This window comes from Juglans microcarpa x Juglans regia, chromosome 6D, assembly GCF_004785595.1.
Source record: "Juglans microcarpa x Juglans regia isolate MS1-56 chromosome 6D, Jm3101_v1.0, whole genome shotgun sequence".
Taxonomy (NCBI): Eukaryota; Viridiplantae; Streptophyta; class Magnoliopsida; order Fagales; family Juglandaceae; genus Juglans; species Juglans microcarpa x Juglans regia.
The window spans coordinates 37,339,793-37,362,637 of NC_054604.1; the positions used below are offsets into that span (position 1 = coordinate 37,339,793).

The 22,845-nt window shown below is 35.8% G+C and overlaps 3 protein-coding genes across 16 annotated transcripts; 1 reads left to right on the plus strand and 2 right to left on the minus strand.

Annotated features, from left to right (window-relative positions):
• Positions 1-770: 770 nt before the first annotated feature.
• LOC121234821 (scarecrow-like transcription factor PAT1) lies at positions 771-3,884 on the minus strand. Of its 4 annotated transcripts, none has more exons than XM_041130934.1 (2): positions 3,732-3,884; positions 771-2,765 (listed from the first exon to the last, which is right to left on the minus strand). In XM_041130934.1, exon 2 carries the CDS (start codon positions 2,558-2,560, stop codon positions 920-922), a length of 1,641 nt encoding a protein of 546 aa, XP_040986868.1. In that variant the 5' UTR covers positions 2,561-2,765; positions 3,732-3,884; the 3' UTR covers positions 771-919. The 4 variants fall into 4 exon arrangements, with proteins under 4 accessions (XP_040986868.1, XP_040986870.1, XP_040986869.1 ...); XM_041130936.1 differs by having other exon boundaries at positions 771-2,873; positions 3,732-3,864; XM_041130935.1 differs by having other exon boundaries at positions 3,655-3,763.
• A 5,224-nt stretch (positions 3,885-9,108) lies between these two features.
• LOC121235606 (transcription termination factor MTERF9, chloroplastic) lies at positions 9,109-14,649 on the plus strand. Its single transcript, XM_041131940.1, has 4 exons — positions 9,109-9,576; positions 12,518-12,789; positions 12,875-13,574; positions 13,790-14,649. The coding sequence occupies exons 1-4, from the start codon at positions 9,277-9,279 to the stop codon at positions 14,105-14,107; spliced, it is 1,590 nt and encodes a 529-aa protein (XP_040987874.1). The 5' UTR covers positions 9,109-9,276; the 3' UTR covers positions 14,108-14,649.
• Positions 14,650-16,631: 1,982 nt separating this feature from the next.
• On the minus strand, positions 16,632-21,451 carry LOC121234640 (zinc finger CCCH domain-containing protein 18-like). Of its 11 annotated transcripts, none has more exons than XM_041130664.1 (8): positions 21,269-21,451; positions 19,247-20,166; positions 18,983-19,150; positions 18,699-18,878; positions 18,210-18,286; positions 17,790-17,957; positions 17,536-17,653; positions 16,632-17,117 (listed from the first exon to the last, which is right to left on the minus strand). In XM_041130664.1, the coding sequence occupies exons 2-8, from the start codon at positions 20,152-20,154 to the stop codon at positions 17,048-17,050; spliced, it is 1,689 nt and encodes a 562-aa protein (XP_040986598.1). In that variant the 5' UTR covers positions 20,155-20,166; positions 21,269-21,451; the 3' UTR covers positions 16,632-17,047. The 11 variants fall into 11 exon arrangements, with proteins under 11 accessions (XP_040986598.1, XP_040986592.1, XP_040986593.1 ...); XM_041130658.1 differs by having other exon boundaries at positions 16,632-17,120; positions 17,524-17,653; XM_041130659.1 differs by having other exon boundaries at positions 17,524-17,653; positions 18,210-18,289.
• Between the last annotated feature and the right edge of the window lie 1,394 nt (positions 21,452-22,845).

The following is a 22,845-nucleotide window of genomic DNA, read 5'->3' on the forward strand; positions in this document are numbered from 1 at the left end:
AATTTCATTCATGTAACATTTCAGCTCTTTATAATTGGATTCTCAGTTTTTCTTTTTACCCTGGACTTTTAGCAAAAGCAGAAGCATGCAAATGCACTTTTGGTGCTTTTTGGGTGGGCTGGCATTTGCGAATAAGTAGTACTATATATACTTACAATTTTTAAGATTCATTTTGTCAGTTTTGTTTTTAAATTCAAATTTTGAATTTCAAATTTTATAATTTCTAACATATCAATAACTGACATGTGGAGAAGTAAGTTTTTTATAAGTTTTTCTTAAGTACAAATAGCATTTTTCTTTGTGAATTTTTAGATGCGCTGTTGGTACAATCAATTCACCATTTTTGTTTTTGCTTAGGGTCTCCTATTAGAGAGAGAGAGAGAGAGAGAGAGAGAGAGAAAGACCTGTAGTTGATATAATATAATTATACCCAAACCCAAAGGAGCTGACCCTTTTGGTGTTTATCTCAACAAGAGTTTCACCTGGCAAGCAATAGCCACATTGTGGGGAAACTGTAGTACAAGAAAATAAGAAACTTGAGTAGCTGTTTGTATTGACTGGAAAACCTGCTTTGGAGGATATAAAAATGGAGTAGAAGTGGAATGATTGTGGTTTAGTTTCACCTTTTCTTTTTACCTAAAATACTCATATCATGTAGTGAAAATAATGATACTCTTTACAGTTAAGAGCCCAGACACATTGTATTGCATTTAACGAGGGCTGGTCTGAATGAAATTTAGGTTTGTGATCTCTTTGCTGAAGAGCAGGGCTTGTAAACAAAAAGTTATTTTATTACTAGATGATACAAAAAGTAATGCGTATTGTTCTTCAACTTCCAAGAAAAAATTTATTACTAGAAAGTTTCTACTTTAGGTTGTCACTCCAAGGTCTACACACATGCATCAAGCAATGCATGGTTTCACCTCCACGCACAGGAGGTAACCAAAACTCGATTCATCCAGCCCAGGAATAGTGCTCCATCTCTCTCTTCAAGTGTATACTTCTCACAGTAGTTCTCCAGAAGGGTCTTGATCGTAGCATTCACTAGGGAGCTTAATGGATAAGGCGTGAAACCAGCCATAATAAACCGTGATCTCCATTTCCCAAATAGCTCATGGCGTTCCACTCTTTCAGCCCCCTCACACGCTATTATGTTAACAATATCTCGAGCCAGACAGTGCTGCTCAACATTTATACGCTCCCTGTGCTCCCGTGGCAGAGTCACATCAATAGATTCAAAGATTGCTGTATAATAATCTAGTGTCTCAAGGAAACGGTGAAAGAATGGGGCAGTGTTGGTATTAGATTCTTGCTCAACAAGAGTGACCACCTTGGGAGATAAGCTCTTAATCAATCTCAAGATCCTGTCACGATGATTCTGACTGCCCACACTTTCATCTGGCATGTGGTGCAACACGAAGGCAAAATTCACTGCAATGGCTTCACCAGGTCGAACTCCAAGGTTTCCAAGTTCAACCTCAGAACCAGAAATTCCTACAGCATTGAATTCAAAGGGTACCTTACATGACTCGGCCAGCCTGGATAACCTCTTCCCTACAATATCAGGGCCCCCTCCCCGGGCATAAGCTGATGTCGTATCATCGATGCCCGTGATACGAATCTGTGGAGGTCCTCCAGGCCTTGCAGCAAGACCCTGGATTAAGGTGATCCACTGGCTGCCCTGTGCAATCTGAAAATCAATTATATGGATGCGATTTTCGTCCTTCATAGCTTCTGCAATTGCCCCATTTGCAGACATATAGCCAAACTTGAAAAATGGGCAGACTTCATAGAGTAAGTGCATATACGAGAGAAGTTCAGCACTGACAGGCTCTTTGCATCGAAGAGCTTTATAGATAGAACTTCCTGAAGATGCCAACCTTGCAACAAGCCCTTCCAGCATGTAAGCTCCTAAGCGTTGGATTGGCTCACCAGAAACTGAGACCATCTGACGTAACTCTGACATCAACCATTCAGCTGTGTACATATCATTATCTGCTATGGCTTTAGCACAAGCACAAAGCACATCTTTCAAGTCCCCTCCGGAAATGATCTCCATCATTTGCTTCCACTTTTCTGCTTCTGATGGAATTTGATTAGGTCCAACAGGGTTTGTCTTAGAGTATCTGTCAAGTGTATCTAAATCAGGTCCCAACATAGCAGTTTCTAGTTCCCTTATCTTGTGCCTCAGGTCATCGACATCATCTGACAAGCAAGATACACTGACTGGTGAGCCACAAGTATTGTCAGGGGATTGATGCCGGTCTGTGGGGAATGATTGAGAATCTTGTTGCGAAGCTGGGCTTCCGTTAGGTGAGAAACTGACAGTAGATGGAGAATTTTGAACAAAGTAACCACTGGTTCCTGAGGATGATTCAAGGGTGCAGTAGTTCTCACAAGTTGGAACCAAAGGGTGGGTTCCCTGGCTGTTGTCGTCAGAGCATAAATGAGGATCAAAATTCTGGTTGGGGGGCACAAAATAGGACACTGGCTCTTCCACTGGCTGTTCATAGAACTTGTGAGAACCAGTTGAAATACTGTTTTTCTGAGATGGTTGCATTGAAGAATACCAATTCACTTATTTAGAACAATTAATTGATGGATGGAGGCCCAAATCAATACCAGGAAACCTACTGGCAAAAATGCACCCAAACTTAACTTACTGCTCTCAGGTCTTGAAATACGAGGCTTGCTTACTTCAACTCATGCTACTTGATCATTATTTCCAAATCTCAGCATAGATGATGTGTCAAAAATGATATAGTCTGCAGAGAGGAGTAGCAATATAAATAACGAAAATGAACTTGACGAAGCAGAAAATGCTTTGTAAATCCTAGTGACATTAAGCATATAAGAGTTCCATGAATGCGATCCTGTTAGCAACAAATGAATTTCAAAGATGCTAAAAAACGAATTTCAAAGGTCCCTAAAGGTTAACATGAACACTTGGAGCAGGCAAGGCAGAAGAGGTTCGGTTGGATTATTTTTTAGGGAGCCTTGATATTTAATTAGCTCCAAATCATGGACCCTTGATTATTGTCAGACATAAGAAGAAATTTATGAATACACGAGAAGTCTAGTGCAATGTCAATAGTACTACCATAACAATAACCAAATTCTTGAACAAAATCATAGCATTAGCATCCACCGATTCAAATTTGGTAAAGAAAACGAATTAAAGTACTTTGAAAAATTGCTTCCCGACCACAATTCCTTACCGTTTATAAGCATGTATTTCGGGGAAAAGAAAAAGAGAAAACAAAGTCTTCCAACACCATCTAGAACATCTAAAGATAAATCATATAAACTAGTGCACCGATTACAAATATACAGCCACAAGCTCGTAGAAATTCAGAGGGAGAAAAATTCCAACCATCTAACCCTTGAATAACCTCAAAAATCCACGATTTTTTAAGAAATGCCACGAACAAGAGCACAAACTCGTTCAAGGAAAACATAAACACTGAGAGAGAGAGAGAGAGAGAGAGAGAGAGAGGAATTCATTCCACTTTCTAACTCTAGAGCCATTAAAAAGCTTTATTCAGAGAAAGATAAAACTATAGTAGAAGAGCAAAGCTCATGGGGTTCAACAAAAATACTTAGAAATTGACAAGAAGATTCACAAAAATAAAAGACAGGAATAATCTTACTCACAAAGAACGACAAGTCAGACAGAAAATCCAAGCACTTAATATCGACTTCCACATCAACTTGATGGGTTTTTCGCTTACCTTTGGCATTGATGATGAAATCCTCTGGTTTGGTGTTCTGTGTTTCAAAAGTTCCAAATAAAAATCTATGTACAAGGTCCCCCTATAAAATAATCCATCCGAAGTTTAAAAGTAAGGTTTGATTAAATAATGACCTCATAATTTACAGGATTTACAGAGCTGCCATTCACATGATATGATATCAGAGGAGATTCTCATTCTATTCTATAGCATCATCGAAGACAAAAAGACAACCACAGGTGGGTAGTCAAATATCCCTCTACCCCCGTATAAGTATTAATAACAACTATTATCTCATAAAGAGTAATGGTACATACAATTATACATTAAGTAAATATTACATAATTATTTTAAAAAAGAATGAGATTTATTATTAAAATATTAATTTTTTTTTTCATGTGAATCTCATATTTAATCATTTTTTTAAGAGATTACACAGCTCTTGCGTATTCTACGATTACAAATATCATTTCTCTTTTCATAAATACTAAAAATATTATATGTGAAAATGCATAATATTCTTTTTTTTTTTTTTTTTTTTTTTTAAAAAAAAACTATTAGTAGAATGCAGAACGTGTCTTCAAATGACACGAAATTTCAGTTTTTAGCCATACTACAGCCACGGTCGAAATCCATTGAAGACTTCTACCGACGGTATAAAAAACTTTTATTTTCTGTTTTTTTTTTTTTTAAAATTACAAACTTATTAAAAAACACTTCTTTCACCATAAGGAAAATAAAAAATAAAAAAATAAAATGCAATTATGTATAAAATTTCGGTGGATATTTTCGGTGGAAGTAGTGTTTTCTTTCTTGAAAACGTTTCAAATTCCAAGATATTTTTTCATCTCTTCCAAAAAAATAAAAGTTTCATTCTAAAAATTAGTATATCACACGGAATTAAGAATCCAAAAATAAAAACTATTTTTAGGAAAATTAAAAAAAAAAAAAAAAAAAAAAAACACTTTCACAAAACCTTTTCTACTTAAATTCATAAATGAAAAATATACAGCAAAAAAAGTTTTACTTTCAAATATTATGACGACGTTGTATAATTGACTTATAACGTAAGAATTGTAAAAGCTTCGTCTTCAGATTAAATAGAACAAATAATGATGCCGACATCCTTGCTGACATGGCCATTTGAATGCTTACAGTCTTGTATTCATCGAAACTGAAGTTCAACATGGAAATAGGTCAAATAAAACGGTTTTCTTGCATATTTTTGGAAGATGAAATTATAAAAAAAAAATAAAAATAAATGACAGAGAAAGGAGCTGGCATTTTGGTTATGAAGTTAATATTCATATATGTTCTTGGTGGAAAGATCTTTTTGAAATTGGAAAGTAAGAAAGAAGAATGCACGTAGTGAAAAGCCCTCAAGGCTCGAAGTGGGACGTTGGCCCCCACACGGTTTTCAGTGCCGTTAAATTTTGAAGTTTTTTTTTTAAATTTTTCGACTCAACTCATTTAATCATTATAATTTTTTTAAATTTTTAAATAAAATAAAATAAACAATTCAACTTTTTTTAAATTTTAAAATAAAAATAATATTAAAAAATATATATTCTAACAAAATTTTATTCAATTTTTAACTTTCATTTATCTATTTATACATTTTGATGTCATTTTGATGTCACCATAAACGACCACTCTATTTATAATTTCATGTCACCATGATCTATGTTTAGGGATGTTTTTGTTTAACCTCTCTTGTCGTTTTTTTTTTTTTTTTACTCTCATTTATGCCCACGATTTTGAAGAAAATTATTATGAATAATGTATGATATGTCATTGTCAGTAACATATATTACACATCTTAATTATATTGCTAAACTTGATTTCTGTGGGAGTCTAGGTACATATATCTTATGCAACATGCATGTATGTTCATACAATTTTTCACTTTTTTTTTTTTTTGAGTTGGTAGAGGGGGTTTCGAACTCCAGACTTTCATTTTAGAGATTACAGATTATGTCAATCAGATCACAGGCCTTTAACACATATCTTCATACAAATTACATGTACAACTTAAGGGTATTCAAGTTCATGAGAAAGGACACCTATGAAAATGCTGAAAGCATCGAGGGGGCTTTGACTTTCATGGCTTCCCAACATTAGGCTTGGCCATTTGTAAAGATAGATGACCCTAGAATTCCTCAAGAAATGGGGACATATATCAATCTCAACCGACTTTGTTTGTCTTTCATTCTACCTAGTGAAACACGTTCCGAAATGATAGCCTAATATGGCGAATATACGTGCTGCTCTGTCTTTCCGGCTTTGGAAACGAGGATCCTTTTGCAAAGACTATCTGAGCGTGGACATGGGTTGCATGCTGTTGCAATATTTGACATGCATTATATTGAAGACGTTTGTATCGGAAGAGGGATATGTTTTTGTTCCGATATTGAACATGAATGTAAGAGTTTTATTTGAACTCTATATCCCACACACTCATATACTGATGGATTTAGAATAATTCAATACTTATTACTTAATTGATGAGTCATAATGAGATAAGATTAACTCTATATCTAATCACGGTAGGATGCAAAGTCTCTAGATTTCTTGACGATCAAAAGTCTATAAATAGTACTGAAGGGTTAAGGTTTATCACCTACAATATCATTGTGCCTCTAGCCATCGAGAGACACTCGGAGGTAAAGTTGTTAGAGTGATCATTCTCTTATAGTCAGATCAAATTCTTTATCAAACTGTCATATAAGGATATATGTTTTCTAACTATTGTTATTTATTATCATGAATCATAAAAAATTAAAAATCAAATTATTACTGTTCATATTAAAATATTTAACAATGAAATGCTAAATTTTTGAAAGCTAAAGGTCAAATGGTTGAATCTTCGTGCTGAGAACAAAAAGGGAATGCATTTTTAACATTCGTAGCTAAAAGCAAGCCGTATAAAGTCGCAGGGATTTCAGGAGACATCACTTTCCTCCATATAAACAAGATCAGCTTGGCAGTTTGCATACAAGTCAAACCTTTCTGCTATAATCTCTTCTACACAAGAGACATCTCTGACTTCTTCATTCCAAACGTCTTTGCAAGCATGTCAACAAGAACTTATTCCCATTTGAAGTTTGTGTCATAAAAATAATGTTCAAAGACAATCATTTCGAAGACTTTCTTAGCATTCAGCATACAAAGAAGATCAATCAAGAGGAAATTGTTGCTAATACTGCTGATTTAGCACAAAGTCATGCATCCAACCAACAAAGTCTTTGAGAAGCTAAATTTGTGAATGCTGAGTACTACTGATTACGGTACTTAGACAAGAGTGAACTAAGAAAAGAACAATAAAAAAGGTCGCATGGGAAAAGAGCAGGTGGAAGTGTGACATGTTTGTTAAGATATAAAATAAATAATAAATTCTACATCTTTTCATCAGATTAAATTTTTAGGACAAGTAGTAATTTCATATGGTATCAGAGCAGGTCTTAAATTCGAACTCTAACTCTACACTCTATCCTATTTAATTAAATATTCTACGTGTTGGGCCACCTACTAAGGAGGAGTCTGACTTGCATGTGAGAGTGAGTGTTCAAATATAAAATAAATAATAAAATCGACATCTTCCCATCAGTTTAAGCTTAGGCTTATTAATTTCTTCATGGTATCAGAGTCTGTCACAGGACAAATGGAGGCCCACACTACTTACCATGTGATAAGGACCAAAAAAAAAAAATACTGACCTCCACGTGACATAGGGTATTAAGAAATAATTTTACATTGCTTGTAGATAAAGTTTTGAATATATTTATGAGAAATGAATAATTATCTCTTGTAGAATCGGTTTTATGAGATGAGTTAGGCCCATGAATTTCAGCAATTCTTTTTTTAGAACCGATTTTATGAAATAAGTTAGGCCCATAAATTTTTTCAATATTTTGTTGGTACCATACCTATATCATGCTCCATGGAAACGGATGGCTGTTCAGAGATTAAAATTGTGGAAATATCTACATGTTGACCCCATGTCCCTGTAAAGAAAATGCAAAAATAACCACAGGAATCTGTTCAACATCGTCCCAAAAGCTCGAATCCAAGGGTCGGAATAAAAAATCTCAAAGACTCCCAAGTCTATATACGAGGTAGGTCACTACAGGAGACCTAAAACTTCTTCAAAGAGAAATGAAGCAGCAGCTGATTTCCGATCTGCACAATTTCCAAGACAAAATGATTTGAGTGGCAGAAATTGTAGAGGGTCAAGATAGCACTCAGCAGCAAAAATGAATCTTTTTTCACATGATGATGAGATGCAAGTAGGCCAACCTAACAGAAGAAAGGAATTACATAATGGAAAAACTATCATAACCAATAACTTTAGTTTTCCTCTGTTTCCGTAATTCATGCATCAAGTGATTCCAAAACTGCTTCTTGCATGGTAGGAACGAAACAGAAACCCTGCGGCTAGCTCAAAGATTCTCCAGCTAATCTAGCAGGGAGGTAATCCATCACTCTCCTGATTGACATGCAAGATAACTTGATAAGGTTCTTTTTCTATCTTAAACCTATGGTTAGCATTCCCTTAAACAATGATGATTGCGGATAAAGTTGACACTCCCGTAATCATATTGAACTACAATGATATCTTATTTTTCTTTGGAGAGAGTTCTTGCATAGATAAATTTTAACATTTGAATATTATAAATCAAATTATATCATATGCATGGCGTGTGATATAAAGCCTTCAAATAAAACTACTCATATGCATGGCGTATGATATAAAGCCTTCAAATAAAACTACTCTAACCATAATATTAAACGGTCATATAAAAATATAAACTCATATGTTTTCGACTTTTCTTTGACCGTTCCGATTGTAGAGCCTAAAAATGTTTGTGAACAATGAATATAAAAAGTGCACATTCAATAACAAAGTCATCAACACAACAATTTGCTACCAATCTATTCATTTTTCAATGATAAAGAACGAAGGGGGCACAATGAGCTTAAACTTCCTCTTACTACCTTTGACTGAGGTGTTTTCTGTCTGCAGAACTAGCCATTAGCTTCTGCATTGAGGTTGTGTTTGTTTACAACTGAAACAGCACCAGGATGGATGATAGATAGAACAGTTAGATATGCAAACTATACATCCACGTTTTGAGTGAAAACAATATACTTAAAAGCAATCGATTATATGATTGGGTCCATATTCATATATAATAAGATCACAGGAATGTATATTATTTGACAAAAAAGAGAGAGCAAAACAGAAAAGAAAATCCAGCAGCAAGAGAGGACATGACTCAACAAAAACGACTGCCCGTTTTCCATCTTTAAAAAGAAAAAATGAAAAAAGAAATAAAAAACCCACATACTTAATTCGAAAATTAATAAGACAAAAGAGAAGCAAAATTAAGGAAGCTACAGTACGAAGCTTAACCAGGGCATGCCCAGCAACAAACAAGAAGATAAACTGAACCCTGAAGGAAAGAAGATATTTTTCTTTTCTTTCTGGTTTAGGGTTTTGGGTATATACTTTCTCTCACTTTTTCTTTTATTTTTTTTCTGAAAAATGGCATCTTTTCTCTCTCTCTACCCCTTCAATACCACCCCTCCTTTGTCTTTGAACGTCTTTGACACCCACTTGATCGTACAGTCTTTCTCAAGTTTGATTGGAGAAGGAATTGTTAAGCGGAGGAGCAGTGGGCACAGGTTCGAGGTGCGGTCGACGCACTCGAGTCCTAGGATCCTCAAGTCCAACCGGAGGTCGCGCTACGGTCAGGCACTCTCGCCGTTTGACTCTGATGATGACGAAGAAGAATACGACGGCGACGACGACGTCGTGGTGGAGGATGATTGGTCCTCGCCCAATGTTAGCTTACTTCCGCTGGTTACTTGTATCTGTTTTCCTTCCTTTTATTAAGCATAATTTTGCTTCAGTTCTCAACGAAAAAACATCTATGACTTTGTGCATCTTAGTTAAGATTTGAGTCTGCACTTTCTGGAAGCTTTCTTCGCAGTTCTAGGTTTTCTCATCAAATTATACGAAAGAGACGACTTTTCCTTTTTACGAATTTTGTTCTTTTGCTCCTCTCGAAAGAACAAATTTTCAATTCTTTCCAAGTAATTGCTACTGCTTTTGGAAGTAGAACTTTTTTTATTCGTGCTTTAGAAAGCATAAGATTTTTTACTCTGAAATTTTGTGCTAATTAAAATCGGACCGACTTGTACGTGCTTTATATGTGAATTTCTAGACATTAGAACTAATTAAACTGCTATAAAAAATTGGACAATTGGAGTTTACTATCGGACCGATTTTGGATTAGGAGCTATATCAAGCCAAATGGTTTGTATTAAGCTTGTATCAATGTGGGTTTGCTTGAGCTTTTTTACAACTAGTTGTATTGACGACTCCCATTTTAGCCGGTGGCCATATTCACAATCATTGAGAAGTATTGCTTTTGTTGTCCTTTGAGCATCCAACCCAAAACAGTTGTGGGCTTCCTCTACATCCTAATGATCCAGCCAAAAGAAAAAAATGCCAAATGGTCCTGGCATGTGGAATCTAAGAACATGTCAACCAGGCTCTGATCCAAAAGCTTAATGGCTGGTTTGGATTCAAAGATGAGATGGGATGGTTTTAGATGAAATATGAAAGTTGAAAAAAATATTGTTAGAATATTATTTTTTAATATTATTATTGTTTTGGGATTTGAAAATTTTGAATTTGGATTTGAATAAGTTAAATTGTTTATTATATTTTGTGTGGGAATTTGGAAAAATTGTAATGATGAGATGAGATGAGATGAAACATTTTTTGAATCCAAACGGGACCTAAGCCTGTAGGTGGAGAGGTCAATGCTTACAAAGACCCATAACCATTACACGTAGTAAATACATAATCACTTATGTTGATTATCAAGCCCTGCACTTGCTGGTGTGTCTATAGTTGTTACGTGCATGCAGATGCAAAAGGTGAAAAAACATGCGTCTTTGATTTTCTAACATGTTTTGTTATTAAAGTGATGTCTCTGCAGGATGACTGTGCCAAAACTGCAGAATTTGATGTTATGTTATACCTTGGCTTCTAATTCCTATGTTATACCTTTACTTTCATCGTCTGTCTGCTAGTATGTTCTCCACGATATGTTGCTTGATTGCCATGGCTGATTTACCTTGATCTGCTATTAGCTGAGAGAGGTAGTTAGAAATCCGCACTATTCGTTCACAAGTATAGAGTCGATTTCGCTGTAACTTTCTTCTCTTACCAATGATCTGGTGTTGTGTGGTGGTATTGATTTTCTCATATTTATCAACTTGTTTAAAGAGCTGAGAAGACTGAACATTTTCCTTGGAAATTCTATAATCTTTTGATCATTACAAAATGCTGTGTAAAACAAATAATTGGTGATTTGGTATGAATTGCTCAGATTAGAGGCATAATTTGAACAGCTATGCGTGAGGATTCTTGTGCTATATTTTTATGTTGCCCGTGATAGTTAAGTGCTAGATAGGTTCTCATGGCACAAAAGCAGAAGCAGTGATGTGTAAATAGTGTTTTTGACTTAATCGTAGGTCTTATTATCAGCTTGATTTGAATTTGTATATGAATCAATGTGTTCCCAACAGAAACAAATCCCTTCCATGATTGCTTTGTCCTTTTGATGTTTATGAGAGGAAAATACTTAATCTGCAAACTGCTAGCACAAAGAAGAGGTTTGGTATATTTGGAACACTGCAAAGTCACTAGCTTTTCAGCAAAAGCATCAAGTCATGGCTCCCCTAACAAAGGGTGTGATAGAGATGCAAGTACTAGTCCAACTCTTAGAGGGATTTTGCTTTATTTGGAGCTAATAATAAGGCCTTGTTTGGTTTGGCGAGAGTGCTTGACCTTTTTTCCTTCCTTTTATGAAGCATAATTTTGCTTCAATTCTCTTCTTTTACTGGCGAAAGATGAAAACAAAAAAGCATCTAGGACTTTCTGCGTCTTAGTTAAGATTTGATTCTGCACTTTTTGGAAGCTCTCTTCACAGTTCTGGGTTTTCACATCAAGTTCTTCGAAAGAGTCAACTTTTCCTTTTTACGAACTTCATTCTTTTGCTCCACTCGGAAGAACATATTTTCAACTCTTTCGAAGTAATTGCTACTGCTTTTGGAAGTAGAACTTCTTTTTTATTCGTGCTTAGAAAGCATAAGATTTTTTCCTCTGAAATTTTGTGCTAATTAAAATCGGAGCAACTTCTACGTGCTTTATATGTTAATTTCTAGCCACTGAAACTAATTGAACTGCTATAAAAAATGGACAATTAGAGCTTACTTTCGGACCGATTTTGGATTATGAGCTATATCGAGCCAAATGGTTTGTATTAGGCTTGTATCAGTGTGGGTTTGCTTGAGCTTTTACAACTATTTTTATTGACGACTCCCATTTTAGCCAGTGGCCATATTCACAATCATTGAGAAGTATTGCTTTTGTTGTCCTTTGAGCATCCAACCCAAAACAGCTGTGGGGTTCCTCTACACCCTGATGATCCAGCCAAAAGAAAAAAGGCCAAATGGTCCTGGCATGTGGAATCTAAGAACATGTCAACCAGGCTCTGATCCAAAAGCTTAAGCCTGTAGGTGGAGAGGTCAATGCTTGCAAACACCCATAACCATTATACATAGTAAATACATAATCACTTATGTTGATTATCAAGCCATGCACTTGCTGGTGTGTCTGTAGTTGTTATGTGCATGCAGATGCAAAAGGTGATAAAACATGCTACTTTGATTTTCTAACATGTTTTGATATTAAAGTGATGTCTCTGCAGGATGACTTTGCCGAAACTGCAGAATTTGATGTTAATGGAAAGAGAGTTAAGTCCGAGAATGGATATAAAACACGGAAAGGTAACCAGAGACAATCAGAAAAAGACCGGGGCATCGGATCATCCATGTTTGGACAAAACCTCAAAGTGGATGAAGACCAATTGTACGTAAGAAATGGCAAGAGCACCTTCCAAAGGAGTGACATTGGAGATTGCTATCATGATTCAAAGAGAACAGAGGAAGTCAGATCCTTAGACATGAATGGCAGAGGAAGGTAAGTGTACGTTAACATGATAGGCTGTCAAGTTTTACTTTGTACTGTATTGACATGGCAAAGAAACATTAACATGTTGTCTTTGATTACAGTTGATGACAAGGAAATCCATGGAGGGCAAATATCCTCGGCTATATGAAGAAATAGATTTGGATAAAAGATGTATGCCCCTTCTTGATTACTTGACCACGTTTGGGCTCAAGGAGTCGCACTTTATCCAGATGTATGAAAGGCACATGCCTTCCCTTCAAATTAATGTGTGTTCTGCTCAAGAAAGGTTGGAATACTTGTTGAGTGTTGGTGTCAAACATAGAGATGTGAGAAGAATACTTTTGAGGCAACCACAAATTTTGGAGTACACAGTGGAGAATAATTTGAAGTCCCATGTTGCTTTCTTGATGAGTTTGGGTATTCCAAGTTCCAGAGTAGGGCAGATAATTTCAGCTGCTCCCTCTCTATTTTCTTATAGTGTTGAGAATTCATTGAAACCCACTGTTAGATACTTGGTTGAAGAGGTTGGCATTAAGGAAAAAGATTTAGGTAAAGTTATACAACTTAGCCCTCAAATTCTGGTTCAGCGCATTGATAGAACATGGAATACTCGTTATATTTTTCTGTCAAAGGAGTTGGGAGCTCCAAGAGATAATATAGTCAAGATGGTGACAAAACATCCTCAGCTCCTCCATTACAGTATCGATGATGGATTACTGCCTAGGATCAATTTCTTGAGGGGTATTGGGATGGGTGATTCTGACATCTTGAAAGTTTTAACGAGCCTTACACAGGTTAATTTGCTTCTCTATGCATGTTTAAATCTTTGCGAAGTTCCTTTTAACCTCTTTTAACTGATTGGAATTGCTTGTGTTTGTGTTGGAAAAAGCAGTTTAATCTTTACATACTTATCCTCAAACCTTAGTCTAGTCTTTCTAGTCATATATTTTTCTTCTTTCCTGCTATAAGCATTGGTTCAATTGTCTTGTTTAATTCAATCTGCTTGCAGGTGTTATCTTTGTCACTGGAGGAGAATCTAAAGCCCAAGTATATGTACTTGATCAATGAACTCCATAATGAGGTGCGTTCATTGACAAAATATCCTATGTACTTAAGTTTGTCTTTGGACCAGAGAATTCGTCCTCGCCATAGATTCTTGGTTGCACTGAAGAAAGTTCCGGAAGGACCATTTCCTCTCAGTTCACTGGTTCCAACCGATGAATGTTTTTGTCAACAGTGGGCTGGAACCAGTTTAGATACATATTTAGAATTTCGGCAGAGACTACTGCTCAAGAAGTTTGCAAAGAAATATGAAAAGAAAGGATAACACACTGCACTAAGGTGTGGCCTATGTACTTGGTAGAGCAGTCTTGCCATTATCATCGGCAACCAAAAACTTCTTTTTGCCAATGTTAATGAGGTTTTCTGGTTGAAGTTCATCATTGATTTTTGTTAGTCTCAAGCAAGCAAATGTTGTGCCATGGTTCAAGGATGCGGTATTCAGCCCTATAATTGGTGCTGATGCCACTCTTATTGCGAAATTGATATTTACGTTCTCGTTAAAGGCCCGCTGGGGGTTATCTACAAAGTTATGGCAATCTAAAAGCAAGATGACCATGGAAAACTATGTTGTGTGAAGGTCAGCTTTTAATCCTTGAACAAGAAAGTGAATGATAATAGAAGTTGCTTGTAGAAAAGTGCATTTTACAAGGGACGGATGGTGATATATTCTAATGGCCCTTTGACCTCATGGCGCCTCCATCCACCCCATGTATCAGACAATGTGGGACATCCAGGATCCCATTCCCTTAACTTCAGCTACCTAGAAATGAAGATAGTGGGTATGTGTTGGAGAGGTTTTTTTTTTTTTTTTTTTTTTTTTTTTTTTTTTTTTTTTTTTTTTTTTTTTTTTTTTTTTTTTTTTTTTTTCCCTCCCTAAGCTGGGTATACGGTGGAGTTGGATTTAGCATTTGAATTTTGATAGTTCCAATGTCGGGTTTTATTAATGTAAACTGTTTATGTGAGTCTGATCTGGTTATAACCTCCAATGTATAAACATTCAATATCCAAAATCATTGAAGTTTTACCCTTTTTGGTACTGGATAATATAGAAATTTATTAACCTTGGCTTCTAATTCCTATGTTATACCTGTACATCCATCGCCTGTCTGCTAGTATGTGCCCCACGATATGTTGCTTGATTGCCATGGCTGATTTACCTTGATCGGCTATTAGTTGAGAGAGGTAGTCAGAAAACCGCACTATTCGTTCACAAGTATAGAATCGATTCACTGTAACTTTCTTCTCTTACCAATTGATCTGGTGTTGTGTGGTGGTATTGATTTTCTTATCTTTATCAACTTGTTTGAAGAGCTGAAAAGACTAAACATTTTCCTTGGAAATTCTATAATCTTTTGACCATTACAAAATGCTGTGTAAAACGAATAATTGGTGATTTGGTATGAATTGCTCAGATTAGAGGCATTTTTATGTTGCCAGTGATAGTTAAGTGCTAGATAGGTTCTCATGGCACAAAAGCAGAAGCAGTGATGTGTAAGTAGTGTTTTTGACTTAATCGTATGTCTTATTATCAGCTTGATTTGAATTTGTATATGAATCAATGTGTTCCCAACAGAAACAAATCCCTTCCCTGGTTTCTTTGTCCTTTTGATGTTTATGAGAGGAAAATACATAATCTGCAAACTGCTAGCACAAAGAAGAGGTTTGGTATATTTGGAACACTGCAAAGTCACTATCTTTCCAGCAAAAGTAAAAGCATTTAGAGATGCATGTGCTAGTGCAACTCAAGGAGCTAATAATAAAGTCTTCGCGTTGAAGTTGATGCAGTTTGGTTGCCTAGTCTCTCTCTCTCACACACCTGCTCTCTCAACAGAACCCATTAATTTTTCCGAAACTTGCGGGCATTTTTTAGCTGTGTGTTGCCGAAAAGCAACCCATCCAATAAGGTCCAGCTTGGCAGAAGAATTTTATCATGCCAAGGGACCCATCAATGGGTGGTGTCATTTTCAAAACAATTATTATATAGAAGGAGATAATGAATGAGACGTAGCTGAACAGTGCAATTCCTTTTTTTTTTTTTTTAATTATTATTATTTTAAATATAGATACTTGCAAATTACTCCAACTCTTTCCGTCTTTATCTTCCTTAACTTGTTTTGTCATGTCAATCATTTTGTGGCTCATATCACTACTTATACCTAATCAAATAGATTTTGAACTTTTGCCATAATAATACAAGGCAATTAGTATATTATTATTATTATTATTAGGATGTCACTCTCACAGATTCGCCAAGTTCTTGCTTAGCTTTAAGTTACTTCCTCGACCAGGGGCTCCATATTCCTTCGTCTGGGCATTTTTATTGTCATCAGAAATTGATCTCAGCATGCTGATTATTATCATCAGAAATCAGTCTTTGGACGGATGATTGAGTCAACTCCAGCTGGGCATATTGGCTCTTATGAATTAAAATATTAGGTTCAGATTTAATAAGGTGGAATATCTAATTGTTAATGTAATTTCATATTTTGGATAATAATGAGCTGCAACCACCATTGTTGTGCAAGTTTTCTTAGTGGTTGGTGTTCATGGGCAGATCCTTGTCCAGTGCCTCTGTCCACAAACCAAATCGCATGATGCTCTACCACTCAAAATCAAATGGTTTGGAGAAGAAAAATAAATGGAAAACAAGGCCACGAAACAAAAAGTAAAACCAAATCCACCAAACATGAAACCCAAAGGAGATTTGGAGATGGAAGATTGTAATTCTTTCGGATATCAGCAAAGAGATGCAATATAGCAAAAACACTAAATAAACGGGTATAAGCTGCTGCTGCTAAACCTTTTTGTTGAAGATATTTTTCATAAACTGCTCAGTGTCGTAGAGACTCTAGAACCACTTAAAACATTGCATACCTTTTGGTTCCTATCTTCCACTAAAGACTAATAATTACATCCTCTGCTAAATATTCAAATCTCTTGCCTTCTTTCTGTGATTGAGATTAAGAAACTGTAGAACCTTTTAACATATACTTCTATGTATCATATTCTTCTTCTTTTCTAGTTCCTTCAACCCAATGTAAGGGGGAGGATATTCTTCCGCTGTTTCTTTGTTAGCCAGTATATACTTGCAGAAACTTTTGATTTGATTGACGAACATGTCGTGAAATGAGAAAAGGGTGTATAAAACCAGCAATGTTGCCTTTAAACCAGAACTCTATCTCTATAATCTTCTGTGTTGCTGAATCTATATGACCGTAGAAATGCTGCTAGCTATTGGAGATGCGAATGGGCTCTCGGGGAGATTAATAGACTGACTGCTGGAGAAAAGAAAACACAATAAAATTCAATCAGAAAAGCAATGAATTCATAACAGCAGCAATGCTTAGCTGATGTATGTTACATGCATGCATGCATACATATGTACACAGATAATGGTGTGAGTCTACTACAAAAGGGCCTTTAAAAGTGAATCAGAGCTGATTGCCAGTTAAGATTTTGAAACAAGAAAGGCCAAACAGCTTAAGAGTCGGATAGGAGATGCAGCAGCAGCAATCATCAACAAGGATTGATTTATTAGAAGAGAAATTCATTATAACTCTAATATTTAAACACTAAGATCTGTTTCAAGATAAAAGTGATTGAAGGGCTAATCATCGACAAGGGGGGACAACAGAAATGACAGCAAGACTTAACTTACAGCACAAACAAAGGAGTCTCTACCTTAATTCATACCTCTCTTGGTCAGTGTGGGTGTCTGTATGCCTGGGTTTACCATCATCGCTAGCAGAGCCATTACTCAGAACATCCAACAGATAATTGAATCTCTCTGCAGATGGGAGATTTAATGGATCTGCATGAGCAAGGACTTGAATTAAAATAAGAACAAGAAATGCCTCAAGGGAGAAAGTTATAGAAAGAATAACAGGCAAACAAATTATCAAAAACCAAAACACTCGGTGGAGAAGCAAATGGAAAAAACAACACACCATCCGAAACTTTTAACCCATCCATGTAGCCAAAGTAGGGCTGACTAATTGTAGATTTCCGTGCCAACTGCAGCTCTGCAAGACGCATCCTCTCAAGTTCAAGGGCCTGCTCTTGCTCTTCCATAAGCTGCCTCCTCAGTAACCTGGAGGTTTCACATCCTCTTGGCACTAAAAATGAATCGCAAATTAGACAGCATAAAACTGTATAGCCATAATTAATTTTTTATACCAAAGTGAGCAACTGAATGGAAAGCATTGGCGACCAAGCAAAATTATATAGAGTAAGCACTACCGAAAACAAAAAAAAAAAAAAAAAAAAATTCACACCTTCAGGCTATATGTAGGTACATGTGGATTGTTGAATATCACAAGCCAGACATTTCAGAAAAGTATTGAAATATTAAAACAGATCCTACTCACTTGCATGAAGCTCAGATTCCATGTCAACATAGTTGGGAGAATAGCACAATTGAGGCTCAATTCTCTCTGGGAATCTCCTGCTGGAAAATAAAAATTCACATGGAATACTGAATGAGTGAGAGACAGGAGTCACAACATTGAAACTGCAGATGATAAAGTCCTCTGTTAATGGGGAAAAAAAGGGTCTATAAAGGCATATAGTTTCACCAATACATGCTTTTTTTTTTTATCGGTTAACAGTTTCACCAATACATGCTGTCATGAATACAAGCAATTTTGAACATATACAGTGAATTAATGCTGGCCAACTTTTGAAAACTGTAAGAAATATAAGCTGTAAAGACCTGTCTTAGCAAGGTTTCTAACAAGGATTCTAAGAACAATTTACAGCCCTGAAAAATTCTCTCACAGATCTATCAACTTATCAAACTCTTTAATCTAAAGCAGGTTATTGACCGTGTACACAACAAGAACAGAAAACAAATTTACCTGTCATTAAGTTTTGATTTTTCCCTGTAAGGTTTCACAAGAACACGGGCCCCACAAACAAAATGCGGATTTCCTTTTGCCAAAATAATTTTCACCGTGTCTGCGCTAATAAATGTTACAAACCCAAACATCCGTTTCTGTTGGCAGGGAATCCTCACATCTTCAACTGGACCAAAGGTACTACAAACAAAACCCAACACAATAAAAGAACCTTTCGACACTACAAAATCACTTACAAAGAAGCCTGCAACGCCCACCTAAGAAGAGTTCCAACATAGAATTACCTGAAGTAGGTGGAGACATCCTCTTCTGTAAAAGTGCTTTCAGCTGGAAAAGTTAGATATATCTGTCGCGAACCACTGACAATTGGACCAGGGTCACTTTTCTCATTCCGATTTTCCATGTACTTTGCAGCATCTTCTGCCAAAATTACTGCATGCTGCCCATGAGGCCTGCAAAACATAAAGTGCACCGGTTAAATATTCGTAGGTAAGAGATTGTTTATTCCAGTTCAGCAACCGATTGAAGGCCTAAAATTTGCATTGCACCTGTCAATCAACTGAATGCTGTTTTTCAAACGAGCAAGAAGCTTTGTCAGACTATAACCAGCTTTACCATGTCTCTGGCTCTCAGTGAGGTACCCTTCTGCCTGAAGAACTTTTCCAAATTTCTCATAATATATCATAGGCAGAGAGGCAATCGAAACAGGATTCCCTCTTCTTGATTTTAGAATCTCAACTATTTCCAATTCTAGCTTCTCAAGCGACCTAGGCGAGAAAAATTGATCCTCATTGACGGCATCATTTCCATACATCTGAGATAAGCTTTCAGGTATGACTTGTCCATGGAAATACCTACAGCTACTTCCATGCTTGCAAAACCCCTTGTTAAAATAGTGACAAGTCTTAACCGGAACTTCAGGCAGGCTTGAAAATCTTCTACTTGCTCTAACACTTAAGTTCCCCACTGCAGCATCAGGGTAGAAGTAATCGTTCGAAAATCCTGAAAGTCCACAATTTGCAGGATCTATTGGATCCTCTAAACCCAAAAAATGAGTCTGGTTTTGGAATTCAGCAGTAGAATCTGAGCAACCTCGTAGAATGAAATCAGAACCATACTTGCTAGTTAGCTGAGGATCCCAACGAGGAGATGAAGCACCAAATTCTGTTGCTGATGAATAAGGCCTAGATGAGACATGTGAGAAAGGACTGAAAACTGGGCTCTTGAGTGGTGAGATTGGAGATGGTGTTGACTTAGTGGCCAACTGATATAGTTCGGCTTTGGCTTTGTAAATCATTTCATGAATCAAGTTGTCCGGACCCAGAGCCAATCTAACCATTTCATGATCCCCACGGTCTTGTAAAAGAAGATACCCTATAATCTTTGTAGCATTTTCTGGTTCTAGTTTCTTGATTTTGTTGAACACTATTCTTGTATACTCTGAAAAATCCATCATCTATCTACCGAGCTGCAAACGGACCAAAAACAAAAAGTTTAACATATAAAATAACTACTTTCCAAAAGGAATTCAAAAAACAGAAAAACATAAACAAAAGAATAATTATCTCCTATTATAGTCTTTCAAATCACCAGAAGCAGAGCACTACAAATGGCAAAATATTTACCAGTCAATAAGTCGCGAAAAGGATTCAAGAGAGATACCTCAAAACGCATAGAATCTTAATCCTTCCCGAAGAATAAGTTGCAGATCTAGAATACAATTTATAACATGCCTATAAATAGAATCAGCAAAAACACAACATCATTTCCTGTCAGAAGCTTCAAGAATAGAGACCCTATTCCACGAATCTGATATATGTGAGACACACTGACACAGAAAACAAATCTCTGCAAAGTCTACTCCTTTTTCCCGTCATACTTGTTTACGCCAAACCATATATGGAAATCCATTAAAGAATTGAGGACAGACTGCAGCGCCCCAGAAAGAGCAACAGTATATAATTTTTTCTCAAATCTGGAGAAGGAAATATGGAAAGAACATTTGGCCATTGAAACCACATGTTCAAAACACTATTCTTTCCAAAGAATCAAACACGATACCTTAAATCACCAACACAACAAAATATTTTCCCTCTTAAAAAGAAAAATCAATCCAGATTTAGAGAAAGAAAACACTGAAATAAAATACAAATCTTTTTTCAAAGAACGACATAGTACCATCATTGTATTTTATCGACGAACTCCAATGATACAACTTTTATTACAAAATAAAACAAATTTAAACTTTTCTAAGAGTTAGAAATTGCTCCAAAATCGAAACTTTTTTCTCCGGTTTTCGGAAACCCGAAATTAATAATCATCGGGACGATAAAGTAGGGAAAGAAAACTACAGTTTTTTCAGTCATTTGGTTCGAAACCCATAACCAACAACAACATATATCGAACGCAAAGGGAGAAAACAAACATATATCAAGCAAATCTTAAGCAAGAACCTGCAAAATGTCAACTCTCATTCAAGCAAACTCATCATGAACAGAAAATGACACTGCACAATTAAGACTGACTAAGAAATAGGAACACACACCACAGATGCAACACACCCACCAAATCTATGAGTCTTGTACAGTGCAAACAGCAGTCAGAACTCAAGCAACCAACAGAGAGGACCTTCTTCAAACACCATGTTTAAGTTGTAACTCTCTCTCTCTCTCCTCTCTGACTCTCTCTCTCTCTCTCTCTCTCTCTCTACACACTCTCAAGCCTTCATCATCCAGGAAAAAAAAGACATCATGTTTATCTCAAAAAATCAAACTGACAGAAACGATGCATTTAAAGAGCACAGCAAAATTTTAAATAAAAAAAAAATCACATTTTGCTTTTCTTTTTTTCTTTTTTTTTCGCGGAATGTAATCAAACTCTCAAAAGAAAAGGTAAATTTAAATAGTTTTTGACAAGAACTTAATAAACACTGCTATGGGAAAAAAAAAAAAAACTTACCGTGAAACTAACAGGGCCACTAGAGATTTTGATTTGAAATTTTGTTTTAACTTTTCAAAACTACGTTCAGATTATATAATTCCATATAATTAAGGCTATATTTTTTGCTGAATTTTCGAAAGTGATCACAACTGCATGGAGTCATGGACTACGTGAATGACATTAATGGCCTCTCTAGAAGTGAAGCTAATTTTTCTTTTTCTTTTTCTTTTTTCTTTTGTTTTAATAGAAAAAAATATATATTATGGAATAAAAAAAATGATAATTCGGAAATTCCAATGTGCTAAATTTAGAACTTCCACCACACATGTCGGTAAAATGTATCTCGAGTGGCGCAAACGTGGATTTTCTTTTGTCTTTCAAGGAGTGGTCCTCCTCGGATCTCAACCGTTGGATCTTTCTCGAGATTTACTAACCTCTTATCTCACGCTTGGTGGGATGGGGACCATGTAGGGCTCGTAAACCTTAGCACTTCACAAAACTTAGTATAATAATAATTATAATTATTATTTTATTATTAATTTCTTTTTTGTTTTATTTTTATTTATTTTTTAGTAAGTCCAAAACTCGAATACTACAAGCTCGAACGTGCAACTTTGTTTATATTGTTCTCTCCATGGGAGAAAGACAAGAAGATAATACTATTTTGATAAATAAAAGATACATCAAACATCATTACGTGACAAAACTCTCATATTTTCTTATGCTTGCGTATGGGACCCAACTCACTCATTTAATATACACATATAAATGTGGGACCCCAAATCTTTTTTTATTTATTTGTTTTTTTTATAATATGGTCATATCTTGCTCATATCATAATGTTTTGGCAATCTTAAGATCACGTAGATTTACATAATGGCTCATAACTTAGTCAAATGGGTGTCCCTATCTTTGCTGTGGAATTCTCCACTTGATTTTTATTTTTTTTATGCTTTAGAATTATCAAAACTCTATATGCTTTAGCATTTTAGTTTCTTGGCGGGAGCGTTACTACTAGCTAGCACATGATACTAATTTGATAATTTGTTTTTTAGAAGAATAATTATTTAGAAAAATAAATAATAATAAAAAATGATTATTTCTTGGGGATTTATTGGTAATTAGAAATGATTATGGAAGTAGTTCGAGTAAATTGGGTAAGAAAGAATATAGGGGAGTGACCGGTTCAACCGGCTGGATTGTTAAA